This window comes from Eptesicus fuscus, chromosome 19 (assembly GCF_027574615.1).
Source record: "Eptesicus fuscus isolate TK198812 chromosome 19, DD_ASM_mEF_20220401, whole genome shotgun sequence".
Lineage (NCBI taxonomy): Eukaryota > Metazoa > Chordata > Mammalia > Chiroptera > Vespertilionidae > Eptesicus > Eptesicus fuscus.
Genome location: NC_072491.1, coordinates 16,143,661 through 16,163,693, shown reverse-complemented (window position 1 = coordinate 16,163,693; position 20,033 = coordinate 16,143,661). Strand labels below are relative to the sequence as shown.

The 20,033-nt window shown below is 40.4% G+C and overlaps 1 protein-coding gene across 1 annotated transcript in view; it reads right to left on the bottom strand.

Moving 5' to 3' along the window:
- Positions 1-20,033, bottom strand: part of ZFPM2 (zinc finger protein, FOG family member 2) — a 436,841-nt gene that overhangs the window by 139,280 nt on the left and 277,528 nt on the right. The window contains exon 5 of the mRNA XM_054708624.1: positions 10,597-10,708. Within this exon, the coding sequence (XP_054564599.1) occupies positions 10,597-10,708 (112 nt within the window). The remainder of the gene's footprint in view (positions 1-10,596; positions 10,709-20,033) is intronic.

Below are 20,033 nucleotides of genomic sequence, written 5' to 3'. Positions count from 1 at the left end.
ACCAAATCTGCTTGTACCCTGACCTTGGATTTTCAAACCTCGCTCACTGTGAGAAATAAAGATCTGTCATTTCAGCTCCCCAGTCTATGGTCTTTTGTGAGAGCAGCCTAAGCTGACTCACACAGAGGAGATAAGAGAGACAGAGAAAGCCAGGATAGTTAGGCAGACCCTCTGGGAAGGCAACGTTTAAACAAGAGTTCTGAATGAAGTAAGAGAGGGAGCCATGTGGGGACAGGGCCCAGTGCACAGGCCCTGAGGCAGGCACATGTTCTGTACTCTCAAGCAAAAGCAAGGGGACCTGGGCCACTGCAGCAGAGCAGTTGGCGAGCTGCCATAAAGGTCACCCCAGAGGCATCCCTGGCAGAGCAGCAAGGGCCTGTGAGGCCCAGGTAATGACTCTGTAGGTTTAGTTTGGGGTTGGCAAGCTTTTTCTGGAAAGAACCGAATAGGTGATAGGTTAAGTTTTGCAGGCTGACCGTCTCTGCCCACTGCTCACCTCTGCGGTCACAGTGTGAAAGTGGGCCAGATACGGCTCCATGCACCAGACATCTCAGTCTAATTGTGATGGGAAGCTCCTGGAGGGTGGTTTGTGCTTCCAGTTTTCCACTCTCTGAAACAAGAAGCAAGGTCATCCTCCAACAAGAGGTGTTACACCAGGTAGGGTTGGGGAGACAGAAGTCTGAAACAGTGACCTTGAGGGTTCATTAGGGAAATGAATCTGTATTGACAGACTACACACACCGAGGGTTCTCATTTACCTTGTGATCAAACGTAACACAAGCTGGTCAGCACTGGGTTTTGTTGTTGGTGGTGGTTCCTTTGTCTTATTGTGACCACCTGTTTATGTGGAACGCAACGTGACTCGGGCACTGTTCTAAGGATGTCACAGATATTAATCCACTTTAACTTCTGCCCAGAGAAAAGTGGGAAGTTGGATCGACCAGAATGGAGGTAAAGGCCGGAAAGAGAGAAGGGTGAGGGAGTACAAGAGAGTAATCAGAGTCATGAGCCCTGGAATCTAAGCCAGGTGACCTGAAAGAAAAAACAGGAGGGGCTGGTGGACAGGAAGACGATGGTGGTGGGGTGAGGGTTAGGAGGTCCATTTGGAGTTGAAAAATTGTGGGACTCGGGTATTAAGTGGATAAGGAGAAAGATTCACTACTATCTTCTAGAGGGTGTATCTACCAACATTATTCCCCTGACAGATAAAGTCTTGCTTTTATTAATGGATGGACCCAAGCTTAACCTCACACACAACATTTGTACTAAACTCCCAATATGATCACGTGTGCCTCTGAACTCTCAGCAGCTATCCACTCCTCCCCGAAACCAAGGCATGACCCTCAGAAACTGATTCCTCACTGGTCTCGTTTGTAAATCCCCTGATCTAAATAAAGCGTGCTCTGACACTCTCATAGAAACACTGTATGCTGTTAGGTACCGTTTCAACCTCCTCAAACGCCTTCCTTCCATTTCTCAAACTTATATTCAACTTTCAATAGCCAAGCACAATTCCACGTCCTCTGTCAACTTTGCTTTGACCATGCAAGCCTGAACTCAGTTTAACACAACCTTCATCAGTAAGCTCCCTGAGCCAGGGCGATGTTTCCCAGTCCTTTGTATCCCTCCCGAAACCTGGGCCATGTCACGCACAAAGCATGGGCCCAAGTACATTTATTGTATTTGGGAAATTATAAAACAAAATGTTAGGACATTTATAGAGATACTAAATAAAAATAATTATATCACCAGGAAATAATTTAAATTCTACGGATGAGAGACACTTTGTGGGCAAGGCAGAGATTCGTTTGTTCTTTTAGTTTGGGTTGTAATAAAAAGAAGAGCAAGAACCTAGCTAAGACAAAGAGTGATTTTCATTTGCAAATACTTTTCTCAAATTACATAAGAAAAAAATAATCAAGTGGAGAAAATTATAAAAGAGGGATGCAAAAAAGATCCCCAAATCTTACCACCTTGATAGAAATACTTGTATAATTTTGAGGTATTTCTTTCCAGTATGTTTCTCTATGCATACACTTTTTAATATGATTATAGTCATACAAGGCTCAATACCTCATATTCTGTCTTTTCACTTGGAATTATAATATAACTAGAGGTCTGGTGCACGAAATTTGTGCACTTGGGGGGGGGTCCCTCAGCCCGGATTGCAAGAGGGCTCAGGCCAGGCCAAGGGACCCCACCAGTGCACAATCAGGGCTGGGGAGGGACGTGGGAGGTTGACTAGCTAGGAAGGGACTGTGGGAGGGCTCCAGGGCATGTCTGGCCTATCTCAGTCCCGATCGGCCGGACCTCAGCAGCAGGCTAACCTACCGATCAGAGCATCTGTCACCTTGTGGTCATTGCACATCATAGCAACTGTTCGACCATCTGCCCCCAGTGGTCAGTGCACATCATAGTGAGCAGTTGAGCAGCCTTAGCATGTCATTAGCATATTACACTTTGATTGGTTGAACAGCTGACCAGACAACCGGGCACTTAGCATATTAGGCTTTTATTATACAGGATAATTTTCTCGATGTAATACACTGTTCTAAAGAACTATTCACAGTATCTTACTCTGAAAAAAATCTACTACCCTAAAGAGTTGTCCCTCATTTTAGTTGACAAAGATACTTTTGGGGGTAGCTTTCAAGATTAGCATCTCTTTGAATGACAAGCTAACCTACCTGAATGACAGTCAGTCACCTCTCAAAAGGCCTTACTCTGCCTTTTGCGTTTTTATACTTATAAAACGGATATATTCTTAGGTCTTATCACTTGCCATCATCCTAACTGGGTTTTTACCCCTAAGAGACAGAAGCTTCATTCATGCATGGATCCAGGATAGTTAGGGATATTTTTTCTCCAACATGTGATATAGCATGAGGTAATGAATAGTATTATATGAAGGATTATTCACCAACATTTCATTAAGGAAACTCACAGTGATGCTGATATGAGAACAATGCATTTTTTTTTCATATCGTATAGCATATATTAATAATAACTAAGGATATAAACTATTTGGTACAAACAGAAGCAGACTGGAATAACATTATTAAATCACTCACACAACTGTAAACATATAGCAAATGCATAGTAAAATGTGCAATGACAGAAGGCCCGATATTTGCTAAAGTTGCTGTCATCCTACCATCTGCAACAGACAGCTCCATGGTAAATAACATAGTCACTACTGGGGTCACTTGTCTTGACCTTAAGAACCCCTCGGAAATGACAATTTGACTCAAAACGGTGGTTTTCTAAAGCAGCTGTTTTTACAACCACTGGTTCCTAGAAGAGGCATAATAAATTGCTCACTCCCCAGAACATCTCTCTTTCTTACAGAACATACCCAGAAAAAGCCTCAGACGTTCGTGACACACGTTGGGTTTTCGGCAGCGCGTTATCCCGTGGAGCTCTGCAATCAATTACTGTTATACCACCATCATTAATAATTTTCTTAATGAAAATGATTCTGTTGATCTCTGTTGTATTTTAATTATCAGAGTTAAGCATAATTACACTGCAGCTCTGAGCTGGCATGTGGACTCCTTTAGGGTGCAATTTTGTTTTAACACACTGATAATGTAATTTTACATTGTGTCAGTTTGTTTGGTTATTATCCAGTTGTACAATTCCACTGTATTCCTGATAACAGATAATAACCTTAGTACCTCCTATATCCTGAAGTCATTTAAAAAGCAATATTGGAATTCTGTGACTCGCTAACTTAATCGCCTTATGATTTTATAATTCCTGCTGTTAAATATTGGGTTCAGGCACCCACCTCTTTTAAGAATATTGTAAAACTAGACAATAGTTATACATTTTTCTATGACTTACCAATAGGAAATAAAGACTTTATTTTAAGCACATTTCCTCCTTTAAATTTTTATTTCTTATTTCTATGATATTAGGTCCTTTTGGTAAAGTTGCTTGAAGGCTAGTTTAAAATTTGGCTGCCACTTTAGATGAGGCTATTGTTTCAAAGCTCTAGGAACATGTAACAGATCCTCTATTTTAACGTGGAAAATAGTCTAGACTTTTGCAAGAATCCTTATAAAGAAAGATCTTTGTTTTGAAAAAATGATCAATTTAGTCAGTGTGCAGAAAGTTGCTCACCCAAGATAGGTCATATTAGAATTTGTCACTAATTCAACAGTGCCTCATCTAAGACCTGGGACACAGTAGACAATCAATATAGGTTTAACTGAATTAACTGCATGGTTACGTTTGTGCAAACAACAAAAATCAGAACTTTGAAGATGATCCTAGAATGATTTTGAGATTGGTCTTCTGTATGACTTTAAATTGTCGTGGTTTTAAAAGCAACAGAGAATTTAGAAAAAGTACTGCTATCACTGCTGTTTTACTTCTTGGACACTTTCTCTTTAAAGCCAAACCATAGAATGAGAAAAAGAATGGCTGATAAACATGCAGTATGCAATTTGGGAAGAAGAGCAATAACCTACAACCACATCTTCAAAACTCTGCTAATTGTATATTTGGTAACTTAGGATGACATATTTAAGGCTAAATCCCAATTTCATTATGTATGAGCTATAATCCTTTAACTATTTACTTAACTTATTTGGACCTTGGTTTACTCATCCACAAAGTGGGAATACGGTTCTTACATCATGAGCTTGCAATGGTAAATAAGAAAATGTATATACAGTGTTTAAAATAATACCTGGCATAGATAAGTGCTTATTAAATGGTAACTGCTATTACTAGTATTATTATCATAATTATATTAGCATTTTTATGACTTCCATTAAAAATAGAAATAGCATGTCCCCCCCCCCCCCAAAGAAAAATCCAATAATATCTGGCAAAGGCTTCAGTTCTCTGATTCTGTAATATGATTCTCTGCAGGTACCGTGGGTTCACAGTGACTGAAAGGGATCTATGGAATTCTTGGGTATAAATCTTGTATCAGACGATGATGTTTCCTTGCATACTTGCTTGATACCAACATGGAGGCCTGGCTTCATTTCCTCTAATTTGTATTGACTTATGACTACAGGGCAAATATGATATTTATAATAACATACACAGTTAGTGTGTGGGTGCATCTTCCCCAAAATTCTGTGAGATGGCCACTGCTATTCCATTTTTACAGCTGAGAAAATCAAGGTTTAGAGAGGGAAAAATGACTTGCCCAAAGTTACATATGAGCAACAGTTGTTTCTCAATGAAATTGTGCTTTCGCATAAGAAGAATCCTTTTTTACTGACTGATTGATTTTAGGGAGAGGGAGAAGGAGAGGGGAGAGAGAGAGAGAGAGAGAGAGAGAGAGAGGAGAGAGAGAGAGAGAGGAGAGAGAGAGAGAATGAGAATGAAAGAAATACTGATTTCTTGCCCCCACTTATTTATGCATTTATTAGTTGCTTATATTATGTGCCCTAACCAGCAAGGGAACCTGCAACCTTGGCATATGGGTAGGACGATTGCGCTACCTGGCCACAGCAAGAATTCTTCTGTGGTTAAGGTGAGAGTGAGGGTTAGCATGATATTTTTCTACTCTTTTTACTGACAATGTCTATTCTCTTAATCTGGATACCTAGACAATGTGGCTACTCTGAAATAACAACTCCTTATTTGAAGTGAGCTGCATGAACAAAACCCCACGCTAAAGGCTTAATTTTACTAGTAAATACTCAGAAACACAAAACTCAAATTAAGCCATTTACTTTTCATGTATAAAAGGGCCACCGATTCTGTGCAACCGCTCTAAAGAACAGAACATTACAGAGCAAAGAAGACACCATGCGTACAACTGAAACTAATACAAAATGATGCCCAGTGTAAACTGTAATTGAAAAAGAAAAAAAGAGAAGACAAGCTCCAATGTTGAACAGGCATTAGTGGATTTTAGTAGTAAGTGGGCAGACCTTGCTCATCCTACCCGCTAGCAACCTCCCTTTCACTTCAGCATAGTGCTTTTTAGTCTTTTTTCACTGCAGATAAGTAAATTAGAATTATCTGGAGTCTGTTGAAAATAATGGCAAAAAACAGACGACCCAACAAGTCTGGTCCATCAATGTCTGGATGACCTAATTACTTTCTGGAATGACAGGGGGTAGTTGAGGCAGGAAAAAAGTACATGAGATTATAACATTAATGCCAAATACTGTTCTTTTCTGACATTGATGAAACAAGATGATGGCAGGCAGTTAAGCAGCACTAAGCGATAGAATACATTTTATAATAATTATTTGATGAACAATGAAATATATATATATTTACATTATTAATTATATTTAATTTCATTACTAGCCCACATTTAATGATACTTCAAGAAGTGTGTCTCATAAGTGGCCATAGTTACATATTAAGTGGCCTATGGACACAACATAAAAATATCAAAAAATTCACAGTCAAGGCAATTTTTAAAAACACTACACATATGCATGTTACCTCCTATTTGTAAACAGGTGCTAATATACTCTCAGTTAGCCATCTCATATAATAATGATTTTGGCATAGAATGCCTAAGTCATGTAGGTTCTCAGCTAGAAAACAAAATAAGGAAATCTGGGTGCATGGATGTTAGCCCCACAAGCAATGATTTTTGTGTGTGTGTGGAAATAGTACTTTGGGGAAACTATTTACCCTCCATTTTAGTGGCTCCTGTGGGGATAATTCTACTCTTTGGCCCTAAGGATGATTGTCGTCGGTGGTGAGGGAGGGTCAGGGAGAGTCATAGCGATTAACTGGTTTAGGGTTTGGTATGTGATATATCCCAATAAACATCTGGAAAAGCCCTCTTTTCGCTGGAATTGTTGAGCTGGTAGAATAAGTCCGGAGCTTCCCTCTGCCTGAGGAGACTACTTCTGAGAATGAAGCCCACAAAAGAAAGACGAAGCAGAAGACAGAGACAATCTGGGGACAAGGTTTGAACAACTGGATTAAGGTGTTCCTGAAGCCCAGAACTGCCCTGGACTCTCAGGGCCAGGAGCAGATGAATGCCCCTCCTACACACACACACACACACACACACACACACACACACACACACACACGCAAAGTGAACTTCATTGGGATTTCTATCACTTGAAAACAAGAGCCCCCAAAATAACATAAAAACTATGACAATGCCTCACACATTAGAGACTTTCAAGTCAATATTGTTCAATCTAAATCGCTAAATCCTTCCACCTACAAAACTCATTTGCTTTGAGGAGTTCTGCCATACCTGCTGGCTGTAACGACAAAAGGCTTCAGAGCCCACGTGGTCCTGGTAGGTGCGCTTCCTGGGGTCACATTTTCCATGACTCGAATGATCCCTATTCCAATCCCAAAATATTAAGGTATTCCCAGAACTTGAAGACCTACTGTGGGGGAGCTATCCCCTCCCTCCAATGAAAATCTGAATTCTAGAAATTAACACCAGGCCTCTGAAGCCCAGTGAGGAGATCAGAGTAGAGTCTACAGCCGAGTTTTCCCAAGTGTGTTGCCCAGAGCACTAATCCCAGTGGAAGTCCATTGGAAAGAAAACACATACACGCACTTTGGGAAGTTCCACATTAATATATACGCCGTGATCTCTGGACATAAAGGTCTGCGTGGTTTGAGAGGATCTTCTCATCACGTACCAGTCGCACGTGCAAAGGCAGAGTCCCATAGGACACGGGGTACAGGACTTGGAATTGTCAAGACCTGGATTTAACCTTGGCTTCATTGTTAGTTCTCCATGCCCAAGGACTACCATCCTACCTCTCTAAGTCCCAATGCCAAATTGTGTCCAATGGAAAAAAAAACCCTGCCCATCTCACTGAGCTGTTTAAATCTTAATGCAGGGAGAACATACTCCACTCTGTGTAACCCAGACCCTAAGTTAGACCAATGTGCGTGTGAACCCCACTTCAACACCCATGCATGTTAGCTCCGTGACCGTGGCAAATTACTTACCCTACGAATTCGCAATTTCACCTTGTTAAAATGAGGTAGTATGTTCATTACCTTATGGGAGGTTTTACATGATGATTAAATGAAATAATGCATATATAGTTACTGGAGTCCCTGCTATATGAACTGCAATACTAATTGTTCTTGTAGGGTGAACAATATCTAATTGACTTTTGTAGGCTAGAAACTATGAAATGGCAAGAAATCAAACGGTTCATCATCATAGTATGTGAAGCGTCTATTACAGTCTCTGGCAAACATTCATCATTAGTTTATCTAGTCAACCAATCAATATTTATTTCGTTGTTGGTGGTTTGTTTTTTTGTGGGTTTTTTTTGGTATAAGCAGAATGCCAGACCAAAGATAGAAAGGTGACTAAGACACAGTCCTTGCCCTCAGTAAATGTGGAGTAGATTGGAAAGGCAGGAAATAGCTTACTTTTTACTTACTCTTCCTAAATGCATAAAATGATAATCATAAAACAAGGCAATGACGAGGAATGAAAGAAGTATGTACAGTTTAGTAAGGGAATGCCAAGGGCAGGGACTCAGGGGTGCTTAATAAATGTGACCATTATTATCCAGGTACAAGGCTAGCACAAGTTCTATGAGTTAACTAGAGGCCCGGTGCACAAAAATTCGTGCACTGGAGGGGGGTCCCTCAGCCCGGCCTGCCTCCTCTCACAGTCTGGAAGCCCTCAAGGGATGTCCTACTGATGGCTTAGGGGGAGCGGGCCTAAGCTGCAGTCTGACTTCCCTCTGCAGGAGGCGATCAGGGCAACACCCCCATCACGCTGCTGCTGCCGCCGCCACTGCCGGCAGCTGCCTGAGCCTTGGCCCTTGCAGTGGCAGCCACCATCTGTGGCTTGCCTGAGCCTCGGCCCCACCCTCGCAGCAGCAGCCACCATTTGGGGCTGCCTGAGCCTCGGTTGCCTGAGCCTCAGCTGCGAGGGCCGAGGCTCAGGCAGCTGCTGCGGCTTTGTCCAGAAGTCATCCAGCCTAATTAGCATATTACCCTTTCATTAGTATAGATTATTAATTAATAAGGTTCCATAAATTACTCAAAATTTATTGCCCAAAGGCTTGAGGTATATCCAACTATAATAAAAAAAGTACTCCATGGAACACTGAATTAGAATTTTGTTATTTTCCTTATATAACAATGTAACCATCGTCTCTTCCAAAAGAATGCCTGATTTACAGATGCAATGGATTTGGGTTCTGATAGGAGAACAGCTATTCCTTTGCTTCGTCCATACTACAGTGCCATCATGTAGATAAGATACTGCACAGCAAAAAAAAAAATAAAAAAAGTAATTCCCAGTAATTAACCCTATATTCGAAGATCCCTTTTGTATTTTTGCATTCTGAATGTGGGCATTGGGAGGTTGGTTCACTGTACTGTTTCTTCCCATGTTGATAGATCATATTGACATATCCTGGGAAAAATCTACCTTCTCTTCCAGCTAAAAGCTCCTCCACCAGCACAGCGCAGGTATTTAGGGTTAGAAACTAGTGGGTATGGGACCAGCAATCATAGAAGGAAAAGGGATATAATCAGATCCTGCTGTGCAATTGTTTTCTTAGCTTGCAAATTCCCTTTTTCCGGTGTTTCAACTTTCAAAGGCTACGGCAGTTTAATGGCAATCCTCTTATAAGTGTACAAATTATAATGATTACAGGAACAAGTTGTAATTGTTTCTAGCAAGTTTTTAAGGGTCTTTGATGTTATGATTAGTGTTTTCTATGTTAATACATTGATAGGGGCGCTTATTTGCTTGGTCCCTTGTATGCTTTTATGGCGTCTAGGTTCAATGTGCAAATAAATCTTTGATCTCAGTAGGTCTATTTGGTTAAAAACGAAAGCTAGAAGAAATTAAACATGAGAAGCACAAGGTTTTGCAATATTTACAAAGTAGAGCGATTAGGGATTTCACTGGAAAAAGTACAGAGCGCGGGTCCATAACTTGAATACGGAGGGAAGGGCCCCAAACCACACCACACACGAGGAGGAGGGGGCTGTGTTTTGGAGAGCCAGGCCCGCAATATGCCACCGCTGAGCGGTGAGCTGCGGCTCCGCTCCTTTGTAGCCAGGGCGTAGCTGGATGACACAGTCTAGGTTGATGTCTCACTGAGCAAATCAAAGGCAAAGCTCTGCAAGCCATCGCTTCCTCCTTCCCGGTCACCTCCGGCCCTTCAGAAATCACTACTGGGGAGAATTCCATCTTTGCCATGGTTTCATTTTAAGCTACCCTCCCGTCATGAGTGATTTCAAGAACCTGGCTGGAATGCAGTGCCTCCTGGAGCACACACCTTGACAGGAAGTGCTAAATGTCACAAGGAATTGGCTTCCTGATCGATCATGCCTTCGAGAGAAACCTGGGAGTGCCTCAAACCGGCCATCACTAAAAACGTGGACCAAGGAAGGGGTCCTCAAACATGAACAGAGTTTAGGAAAATGCGTATGGCGCTAAGTAATTCAAGGCATAGTACTGTTTGTTTTACGTTGTATAAAAAAGCACTAGATTTTGCTGCAAACACAGGCAAGAGAGATCCTAAGAGAAAAAGGAAGAGAGGACCAAATTTGACTCCGTACTCCCATTCCAGCTCGTTTGGCGCTGTTTTGCAGTTCTCAGGTTTCAATACTTCCAAAGAAGGAGGGACAGGATCTTGCCTTTACCTTTGCTGTACACAATGCAGTTGTTTTTGTTGTCCTCCACTCCTTGCCAAGTCACATCCAGCAGCCACTTGGGACCAGCAGTCAGCACCATGGGGGCCTGAGCCTTTGTCTTCTGCAGAAAGAATGATAACAAACAGATGCCATTTGCTTTCATTGATTAAATCCTTGAATAATAACGGATCGTTTCATTTTTTCTTACAGACAACTAAATCTCCAGAACCATAATCCAAGTCCTTATTCCCCTGCCTCCTGATATCTTGTTAAGATGACAGAAGCTGTAAAACTTTCCAGCTTGCACTAAACTGAATGGTAGAATTATTATCAAGGATTTTTTCCCCCCAACACCCCCCTAAATGATACTGGATCAGATCGCCAAGATTAGTCAGATCTCTCGTGGCTCTGAATTATAAAGAGAGTGCAGATGACTTTCATGGCAAAGAGCAGGGTGTTTAGAAGTGAACTTTAGACACATTGTCCTTTACTATCAACAGGATCTCACTATTTCCTGAAACAGACAGGAAAGAATGTAAAGAATCAGGATCCATTTCAAAGCTCTATCCCGAGCAACATTTATATTAGAGGAGGAATTTATTCTGAATGAATAATGAAATCTACTCAACCCCTTTGCTAAGCGTGGATATGTAGTCCGACTGTAGCCGAAATAACAATCATAATAATAATAATGCTAACGATCAACCATGCATTGTCTCCAGAAAGGCTATAAAAGGGGAATTAAGAATAAAATCAAACGCAGAGCACGTAAAGCATGATATCCTCTGAGGCCTAGAAGCAGGGAGACCAAATGTTTTCAGTGGACATTTTAAATACGAGGCTCCAGAGCATCAGCATTTTAGGCTGTTTTCTTTAACGATGTTGATACGTGGACATGGCAGGAAATAAACGGGGAGGAAATAAGTAAGCTTAGCAAGACTCTTGTTTCTGATGAGTCACAGTGAACTGGCATTCAGACTTTTATCATTCAGCAGCCCATGTTCTGTATATCAAATATCATAAAACCACAACACAGAGTACAATACAAGGGTCTCAAGGTAATTTCTGAACTGCATTTCCACCTAGATACGATCCTGCCGAAGAGACTTCGGCCCGGTCTGGGACTTTCCCACATGTTTTGTGCTATCACCAATTTCCCAAATTGGCATGAACAAGTGTTCGCTTGAGGAGTTCCATGTAATCTGGCCATTTGAAATCTCTGAGGAATCTGGGAAACCCGTTTCACCCGCTGAATGACAACAATGATAACGCATGAGACATGGACCCATTGTTAACTGTGGAGCCATATTAAAAACGATGCATGTTAAAAAGAAGGCTAACCCATTTCTTGAAGTTTCATTTCTATGATGAGAGGTAAAACTACCACAGAATACACAATTTAATGAAAACATGAACCATGATGGGTACATTTAAAAAGAAGTCTGAAGAAAAATACTTCAAATATTAAAACAGAAGAGGTAGTACACCAGATCAATTGCAAGAAATACTGGCATACTGATTTTTCATATTCATACTTTGACTCATTTTAAAGTCTTAATTTTTTCAACCACATATCTTAATATTTAGCTAGTATAACCATTAAAAAACAAGTATCTGAAAGCCCTGGAGGCAAGAAGTAGTTTCATATCATGTAATTTTTAACAATCTAGGCAAAAAATATTATCAAGTTGTCACTAGGGTTACCCATCTGAGTGACCATTTCTATTTATTCCCATTTACAAATCAGAATTTGAGCACAAGCAAGCTTCTTCAATCTGAAATGATAGTGACCCATATCCAATTAAACAGTAGGTCTTAATTATGCAAATTTTAGCTCCTTTTACTACCAGAGAAACAGTTAAGTCCACAGATCAGGGTCAGCAGTTCTCCAAGCAGTAAGCAGAGCAAGTCACGGGAGACAGTCCACCATTCAGATAAACCTGTCTGTGATGGATTTAGTCATCTTATTTGTAACATCTGCTTCTTCTGATTTTAAAGAATAGATTGCAACAATAGACACTTGGCCCCATTTCTACTGTATTCTATTATTTCATTTTAATTACTTAATCTTTATATTCCATAGTTCTTAAAGCCATATGGGTTTCTACACAGTAAATGAGCTTTTACAGTTTTTGATAGATAATATAAAAAACAGATATTGATCACTTAAACTCTTTAAGGAATCTTTAAGTGTAAAGTAAATCAATTGCTCTTCCATTCATTTCACAAACAAACCAACAAACAGAGTCCTATGCGTGGTGCTAGAAATATGAACAGGCGTTTTTTTGGTGAAGGATACAGATACGTTAAAAAAAAAAAAGTTTGATATAATGCAAAACGTAGAATGGTAAGCAGTGTAACATCATGAGTAAATTGTTTGAAAGTCAGTGAAGGGAAAGAGAAATTCCTGTCCTGTGGATTCTGGAAGGATTTCATAGAAGAGGTGATATTTAGGCAGGATCTTAAAGGATATACAGGAGGAATTTACAATTTCTGGTAATAGCATGGCAATAGTCTGAATAGAATATAGAAAGTCATGTGTACAAGAAATAGTGAGTAGTTCTGGACTCTTTTGTTTAAGTTCTTATAAAGTCTTCAGAGCTGTTCTTGGTATGTAGAAAGCACTAGATAAACATTAGCTGTCGTCATCATCATCATCATAATCATGATTATTATTATCATCATGAGTAGGAGGAAGGAATATAGCGTATGGAAGGGCAGGTTAAAAGCAGATATTAAAGGTCCTCTTCATATTAGGCAAAGCCTTTTGTGCTGAAATCTCTAAGCAGAATAAAGCCAGTAGAGATGGTTTGAGCACGAAAAAATAAGGGTTCTATTATTTCATATATATTTTCAGATAAAGAAATAGCAACTCAAAAATTTAATAATTTCTTTTAGGTAAAATAGCTTGTAGAAAGCAGGGCCCTTATTTATATTTAATTCTTGTTTCCAAACTACTACTCCTAGGGTGACCAACCATCTGGCTTTTCCTGGGATTGAAGCATTTCCCAAGATGTTGGATTTTCAGGGTTAAAACTAGAAAGCCTGGAGCATACTGGGATGCGTTCTTCACATCCACTCCTGCTATTACTGCTATCAAAATATTAGCTATTTATATCTATTATTTGCTAAGTGTTGGGTATTAAGTACTTCCCTAGAATTTTTGTTTTTGATTGTTTTAACTCCAAGAGTTAGGCATTAACATTTTCTCCACTTTGTACATGGGCAAATTAATATTTAAAGCAGCTAATTTTGTGGCACAATAAAAAACCATTAATTAATATCTTTCCTTAACGGTAAATTAGGCATAATACCTTTTAAAACTTTGGAACTACTTATTATGCTTGGGTACAGGTACAATCTGACTTACTAAGAAACTAAATTAAAGAGGAAACAATTTCTTTTTCTCCAAATCAATAAAGCAAAAGCAAAAATGTACCAAAGATTTGCTGAAAGCTATATCCAAGCTGTAGAGTAAATAAGTAGATAAAAAATCTCAAGGGACCAGTTATTACAGTTTTGAGCAGGTAAGTCAATTTCTTTCTGAAGAAGTCAACTTTTGAGAGATTGACTGCCTTCAAAGAAGATTACCAAGTGTGAGAGGGAAGGAGTTAGTCAGGATTATATGAAATCCACACTCCAGCAAAGTCCATGAATAGAAAATAGCAGTAATATTCACATTGATCATTAGGCTTACTTTCCAATGCCTCTCCCTATCAGAAGGATGTATACAAGAGTTAAGAGTGGAAGCAACTTTACATTCAATGATTTCACAAATGAAGAAATGAAGGCCAAGATCTTTATCTAGTCTCCTACAGAGATTACAGTTGCTACAACATGATGAGAAAAGAGAGCAGATGTAAAAGGTGTGGTAGGCAGAGATCTGGGCCCCGAAGATGTCCATGCTCTAAGTCACCTGGAACCTGAGTATATGTTACCTTACTTGGTAAAGGGGATTTTAAAGATACGATTAAGGTTTAGGACCATGAAATGCCTAGGCAACCCTGGATTATCTAGAGAGACCCAATCAAAACACAGGAGATTTCTTAAGTAGAAGAAAAAGGCAGCAGTAGATCAAAGAGATTGGACATGAAAAGGATTCCACCTGCTGCATCTGAGGATGGCAAGCTGAGGCCTCAGCTAAGGAATGCAGTGGTCTAGAAACTGGGAGGGACCTCCATTAAAGGGAGCAAAGAAACAAACTTCAGTTCTGCAGACTCCAAGAACTGAATTCTGCCAACAATCTGAATGAGCAGAAAATGAATTCTCCCCAGACTCTTCCCCCAGCCCCCCCAGAAAGGAACAGATCCTGACAAACTTATTTTAGTCTCTAGAGACTCGTACTGGACTTCTGATCTATAGAACTTTAATGTAATACATTTGCGTGGTGTTAAGCCACTGAATGTATGGCAATTTGATTTGGCAGCAATTGAAAACCAATAGAAAAGACATTCAGAATCACTGACTTAAAAGTTTAAAAAACAAACAAAACGATAACTGCCTCATCAAATGTGCTCAAAAGTATAAGACAATTTTCCCTCGGTGGGAAAAACACCAAAACTTCATTGCCATTCTAAAAATCATTAGGTATGTTTGATGTTTGTGCCTTAAGGTACGAGGAACTGCACAGTGGTGACTCATAATTCCTGCTTCTGTAATTAGGAATTTAAAACATCTCATGGTTCATCGTTGACCTTAGAGTTGAGGTGTAGCAGGAAGAACACGGCTGTGCTTGGAGTTAGATGATGTAGGTTTTCATCCTGACACTTGCTACTGGTGGGTTCTATGAAAAGAAAGTCACTTGAACTTGAACATTCTGAACTTCACAAGTACATCTGAGAAACGAGCAATGCTTTCTATCGCCAAGCTTGCCATGGAAAGCAAGTGACACAGCGTAGAGTACGCCATCAATGCCTGTCAAACTTTAGCTAAAGACCTCTGTGAACAGATGCATTAAAAAGGTGTTGAATCCCTACTATTTCTCGGGCACTGGTAATATTTGTCATCATTAGCACAGCTGTCAAGAGCAACACCATTCTCCATTTTAAAAGTGGGGGGCGGTCACTAGTGCCGCTGGTCATTTATTTCCAACTCTCCACGTTCCAGGTCTCTTTTAAAGTTGGGTGTGGTCCTATCACTTCATTTGACCAAGGAAGTTGAACAAGGACTGACTCACGTCACTTCCACACAGAAGCTGTAAGAGCCAATGGACTACCGTGTTGCCTTGACGTTGCTGAATTGATCTTGTAAGCCTGTAAGGAGGAAGCCCCGGTTCTCACAATCTTCATGGACCATGAGAAAAAAAACAAACACCTCTTTTAAATGTAAAGAGCTATTGTGATATTAGGGTTGCTGGCAACCTCAGCAAAACTTGGCTTATTCTCACTTGTACAAAGGTTTTCATCATTTTTTTGTTTGTATGGAAATAACCCCTGGATTTTTTGCAGGTTAAAGTTTGCACTTTATCTATATCTAGGCCGTCTCTTTCAATAATAAATCAATTCAAGGTACATAATAGGAGCCCTGAATTTCAGTGAAGCTGGAATGTTTTAAAAAGGAAAAAGAAATAGTGTGCACTTTTGAGGGCTCCCCATTCTAAGTTGGAAAAAAAAAAAAACCCCGGCCCTCCTGGGCACTCTTTGAACCCAGAGTTTCATGCTTAGACAGTCTACAACTAGACAAACTTGACAAGGACAAAATGGGTCAAAAGTGTCATTTCTTAGGAATAATTAGAATCATCTAATGTGGATAAAAGAGGTCAGACTAGCATCCACTTCTCACTAACCTTTGGAGTTACTGGACCGACAAAGGAGGTAGCCTTCAATAAATGTTTATACTCGAGCCAAAAGGTTAATGGAGATAAAAGTAGACAGCCCAAAGGTAAAGAACAGAGGATAATTCTAACCCAAGAAGCTGGTGACATAATGTGGCCTTAGAGATTCCAAATTTTGCTGGAAATATTTGTTGAAGATTTCCAAAACGAGGCTGAGGAAGAGCGAGAAGTCTTAGAAAAATCTGACCCATGAGACGAGCCTGACACCACAGCCGTTTAAAAGAACGATGTGTCATTTAATGGAAAAACCGGCCTCCGCTGACTTTGGTTCAGGAAATATAACAAAATCTCATTAGAGAATCTCAAGCCAGTACCATGAGATGTGGCTGGATGCTGATGAAAATGCTTTTGGGGTATTTTCCCCTAAACTGAGTAATAGGTGAAAAGGACTGAGGCCTGTTTTGCAAAATTCATAGCGGCTTTAAGAATTCATCGCTGTTTCTATTCTCTCACCTCTAAAAACATATTCGAAGGGAGGCTTAAAAATTTCCAAATTAATGCAGACATGAGACTTACACAGTTAGAACCAAAGGAACCGCCAATCTCTCCCAACTGCATTATTCACATGTATATGAAAAATGATAGTGTATGTGATTCCACCATGCACTACCACAGGGGACATTTTATACAGGAGAAGTTTCAGTTAATGCATCCAAATAGTTCTCCACACGGGAATTACATTCAAATTCAATCCGATAGTCACGAAAACACTGATCACTCCCTAAAACTGTGACAGTGAACCTGGGTTTAAAAATTCCCTTCATCAATAGCCTATCCTAAGGAGGCGTAACAACTTAAAATCTTTGATTACCTGGAGTCGAAAAAAATATCAAGTGATAATTCAAGGCCCTGCATAATTGTATGTTCAGTAACTATGGGCATGGTCCGTAGTCTCAATATTACTGATTTGACCGGAACTATAAAACTTTTAGTATGACGATTTCCACCTGGTAGAACTGTGCTTTTTAGTAAATACCCTTTCAAAAGTTATACAGGACACCATGTGAATGTTTGAGCTTGATGCTACTGAGGCGAATAACTTTTTTTTCCTTTTAGAAAGTAGAGTATTACATTAAACTACATAAACAGAAACAATCTACTCTGTGTGGTCCTGTGGGGTTGGCATTATTTGTGTAATTCTATAAAAACAGATACTTAGTAATAACACCTAAATATTCTCCATGCCTAGTTAATCCCAGACATTATTCAGACATGATTATGGAAGCCATGTGCCTCCATTAAAATCATATGCTTCCATTTCAAAATAGCATAGAATGGCCACTGAACTACACTGCGATATCCCTTATGTGACAGTCTCAGTCTTACTTTTTTAAAAAAAAAATATACATTTTTACTGATTTCAGAAAGAAAGGGAGAGGGAGAGATAGATAGAAACATCAATGATGAGAGAGAATCATTGATCAGCTGCCTCCCTGCACGCCCCACACTGGGGATAGAGCCACAACTTGGGCACGTGCCCTGACCGGGAATCAAACCAGTAACCTCCTGGTTCATAGGTTGAAGCTCAACCACTGAGCCACGCTGGCCAGGCTTCCTTTTGTTTACTGTGTCTAAAATCATGGGCCTGGGGAAGAGAGAGACAGTCACAGAGTGACTGACAGAGAGACAGAGAGACAGATAATAAATTACAAATAGATTTAAACAGGTCACTTTAAGAACTCCCAAACCTATACCAAGTATCTTATCTACAGTTCTTATTTCAAAGCAACAAGACTCAACTTAGTAAGAGATGATCAAATGTGTATTGCTTGAAAAAAAAATTGATGTGCTAGACACATTTTCAAACGCAAGCTGAAATCAATGTAAGTATGCTCTTAAATTAGAAAATACATGAAAACTCTAGGTCAGAAAGACATCAGGGATGTGATTTAACGAGAACCACTACCCTATACCATTAGGCACACAACAGATTTATGGATGGACACCCAGGAAGGTTTCGTGAGGGAGTGTTTCTCTGAATATTTGGTGGGTCTACAAAATGCCCCCCCACCCCCACCCCCACCCCCCGCTTAACCCCAGACAGCCGCAGCAGGAGACCGCAGAGCCTCTGCGAACAAACGCCGTGAAGGTCACTGTGCTATGTAGGCTTTCCAACACACTAAGAGGCTTTTCAGAAACAAAATGAGTGTGAAATAAAATGACAGAATTCTTGGCCACCATATCCACACTCCTGATGTCAAAGACAGTTCTATCTCTAGGAACCAAACATTTACATAATCATTACCTGTGAGGTATATTTGCTTTTAGTTCTCAAAATTGTTGAAACACATTATCTTAACATGCGTCACTGCTTAAATATAGGCATCCTATATAATAAAAGGGTAACATGCAAATTGACCCTAATGGCAGAACAACCTGGAAGGAGCAGTTGCTATGATGCACACTGACCACCAGGGGGCAGACGCTCAATGCAGAAGCCGCCCCCTGGTGGTCAGTGTGCGTCCATAGGGATAGCGCTGCTCAGCCAGAAGCCAGCTCATGGTTGGCCAGCACAGTGGCGGTGGTGGGAGCCTCTCCCTCCTCCACAGCAGCGCTAAGAAGGGCTCCCCGGCTGCCAGAGGGATGTCTAACTGCCAGCTTAGGCCTGATCTTCCAGGGAGCGGGCCTAAGCTGTCAGTCAGACATCTCCCGAGGGGTCCTGGACTGCGAGAGGGCACAGGCCGGGCTGAGGGACCCCCCCACCCTAGTGCACGAATTTTCGTGCACCCAGCCTCTAGTTTCAGTATAAGAAATAGTTACCTTTAGGAAAGGGAACACAAATAGTTTGACATATATATACATATACATATATATATATATATGTGTGTATATATATGTGTGTGTGTGTGTGTGTGTGTGTGTGTGTGTGTGTATATATATATATGTATGTATGTATATGTAATTAAAATAATCTCTTTAGCCCTAGCCAGCTTGGCTCAGTGGATAGAGCATCAGCCTGCGGACTGAAGGATCCCAGGTTCGATTCCGGCCAAGGGCACATGCCTGGGTTGCGGGCTCGATCCCCAGTGGGGGGCATGCAGGAGGCAGCCAATCCACGATTCTCTCTCATCATTGATGTTTCTCTCTCTTCTTCTTCTCCCTTCCTCTCTGACATCAATAAAGAAATATATTTAAAAAAAATAATCTCTTTACTTCCAAATAAAAAGGATCACTGTGTGATATTTAGAAAAATAATATAAAATTATTATTCAAGAGTACTCACCCTAAAGACACAGATATTTCACTTCCAAATGGGAAGAATCTCTAAATGAATAATAAACATCTAACTTATCCAGATATTTATTATACTTTCATTTTCGAAAAAAAAGAATAGACTCATGTCTCTTCCCCTTTTGCCAACTTCACTCCCACAGTCTCATCTGTTCTCCACATACATTTGGCGCCAAAGAGGAGCTACTCCCTCCAAGCTGGCAACCATTAACGTCAACCTTTTATTCCATGAAGCTCTGGAAGTCACGGAGTGTTTAAGGAGTGTTGTTTTGCTCCTGGCAGAACGTCTGGGCTTGCACACAGTGCGATGTGCAAAAGCGTGTCAGTGCTGAACCCTTGGAAGGGAGAATCGCACTGCTGTCCTGCCATGAGGCTGCCACAT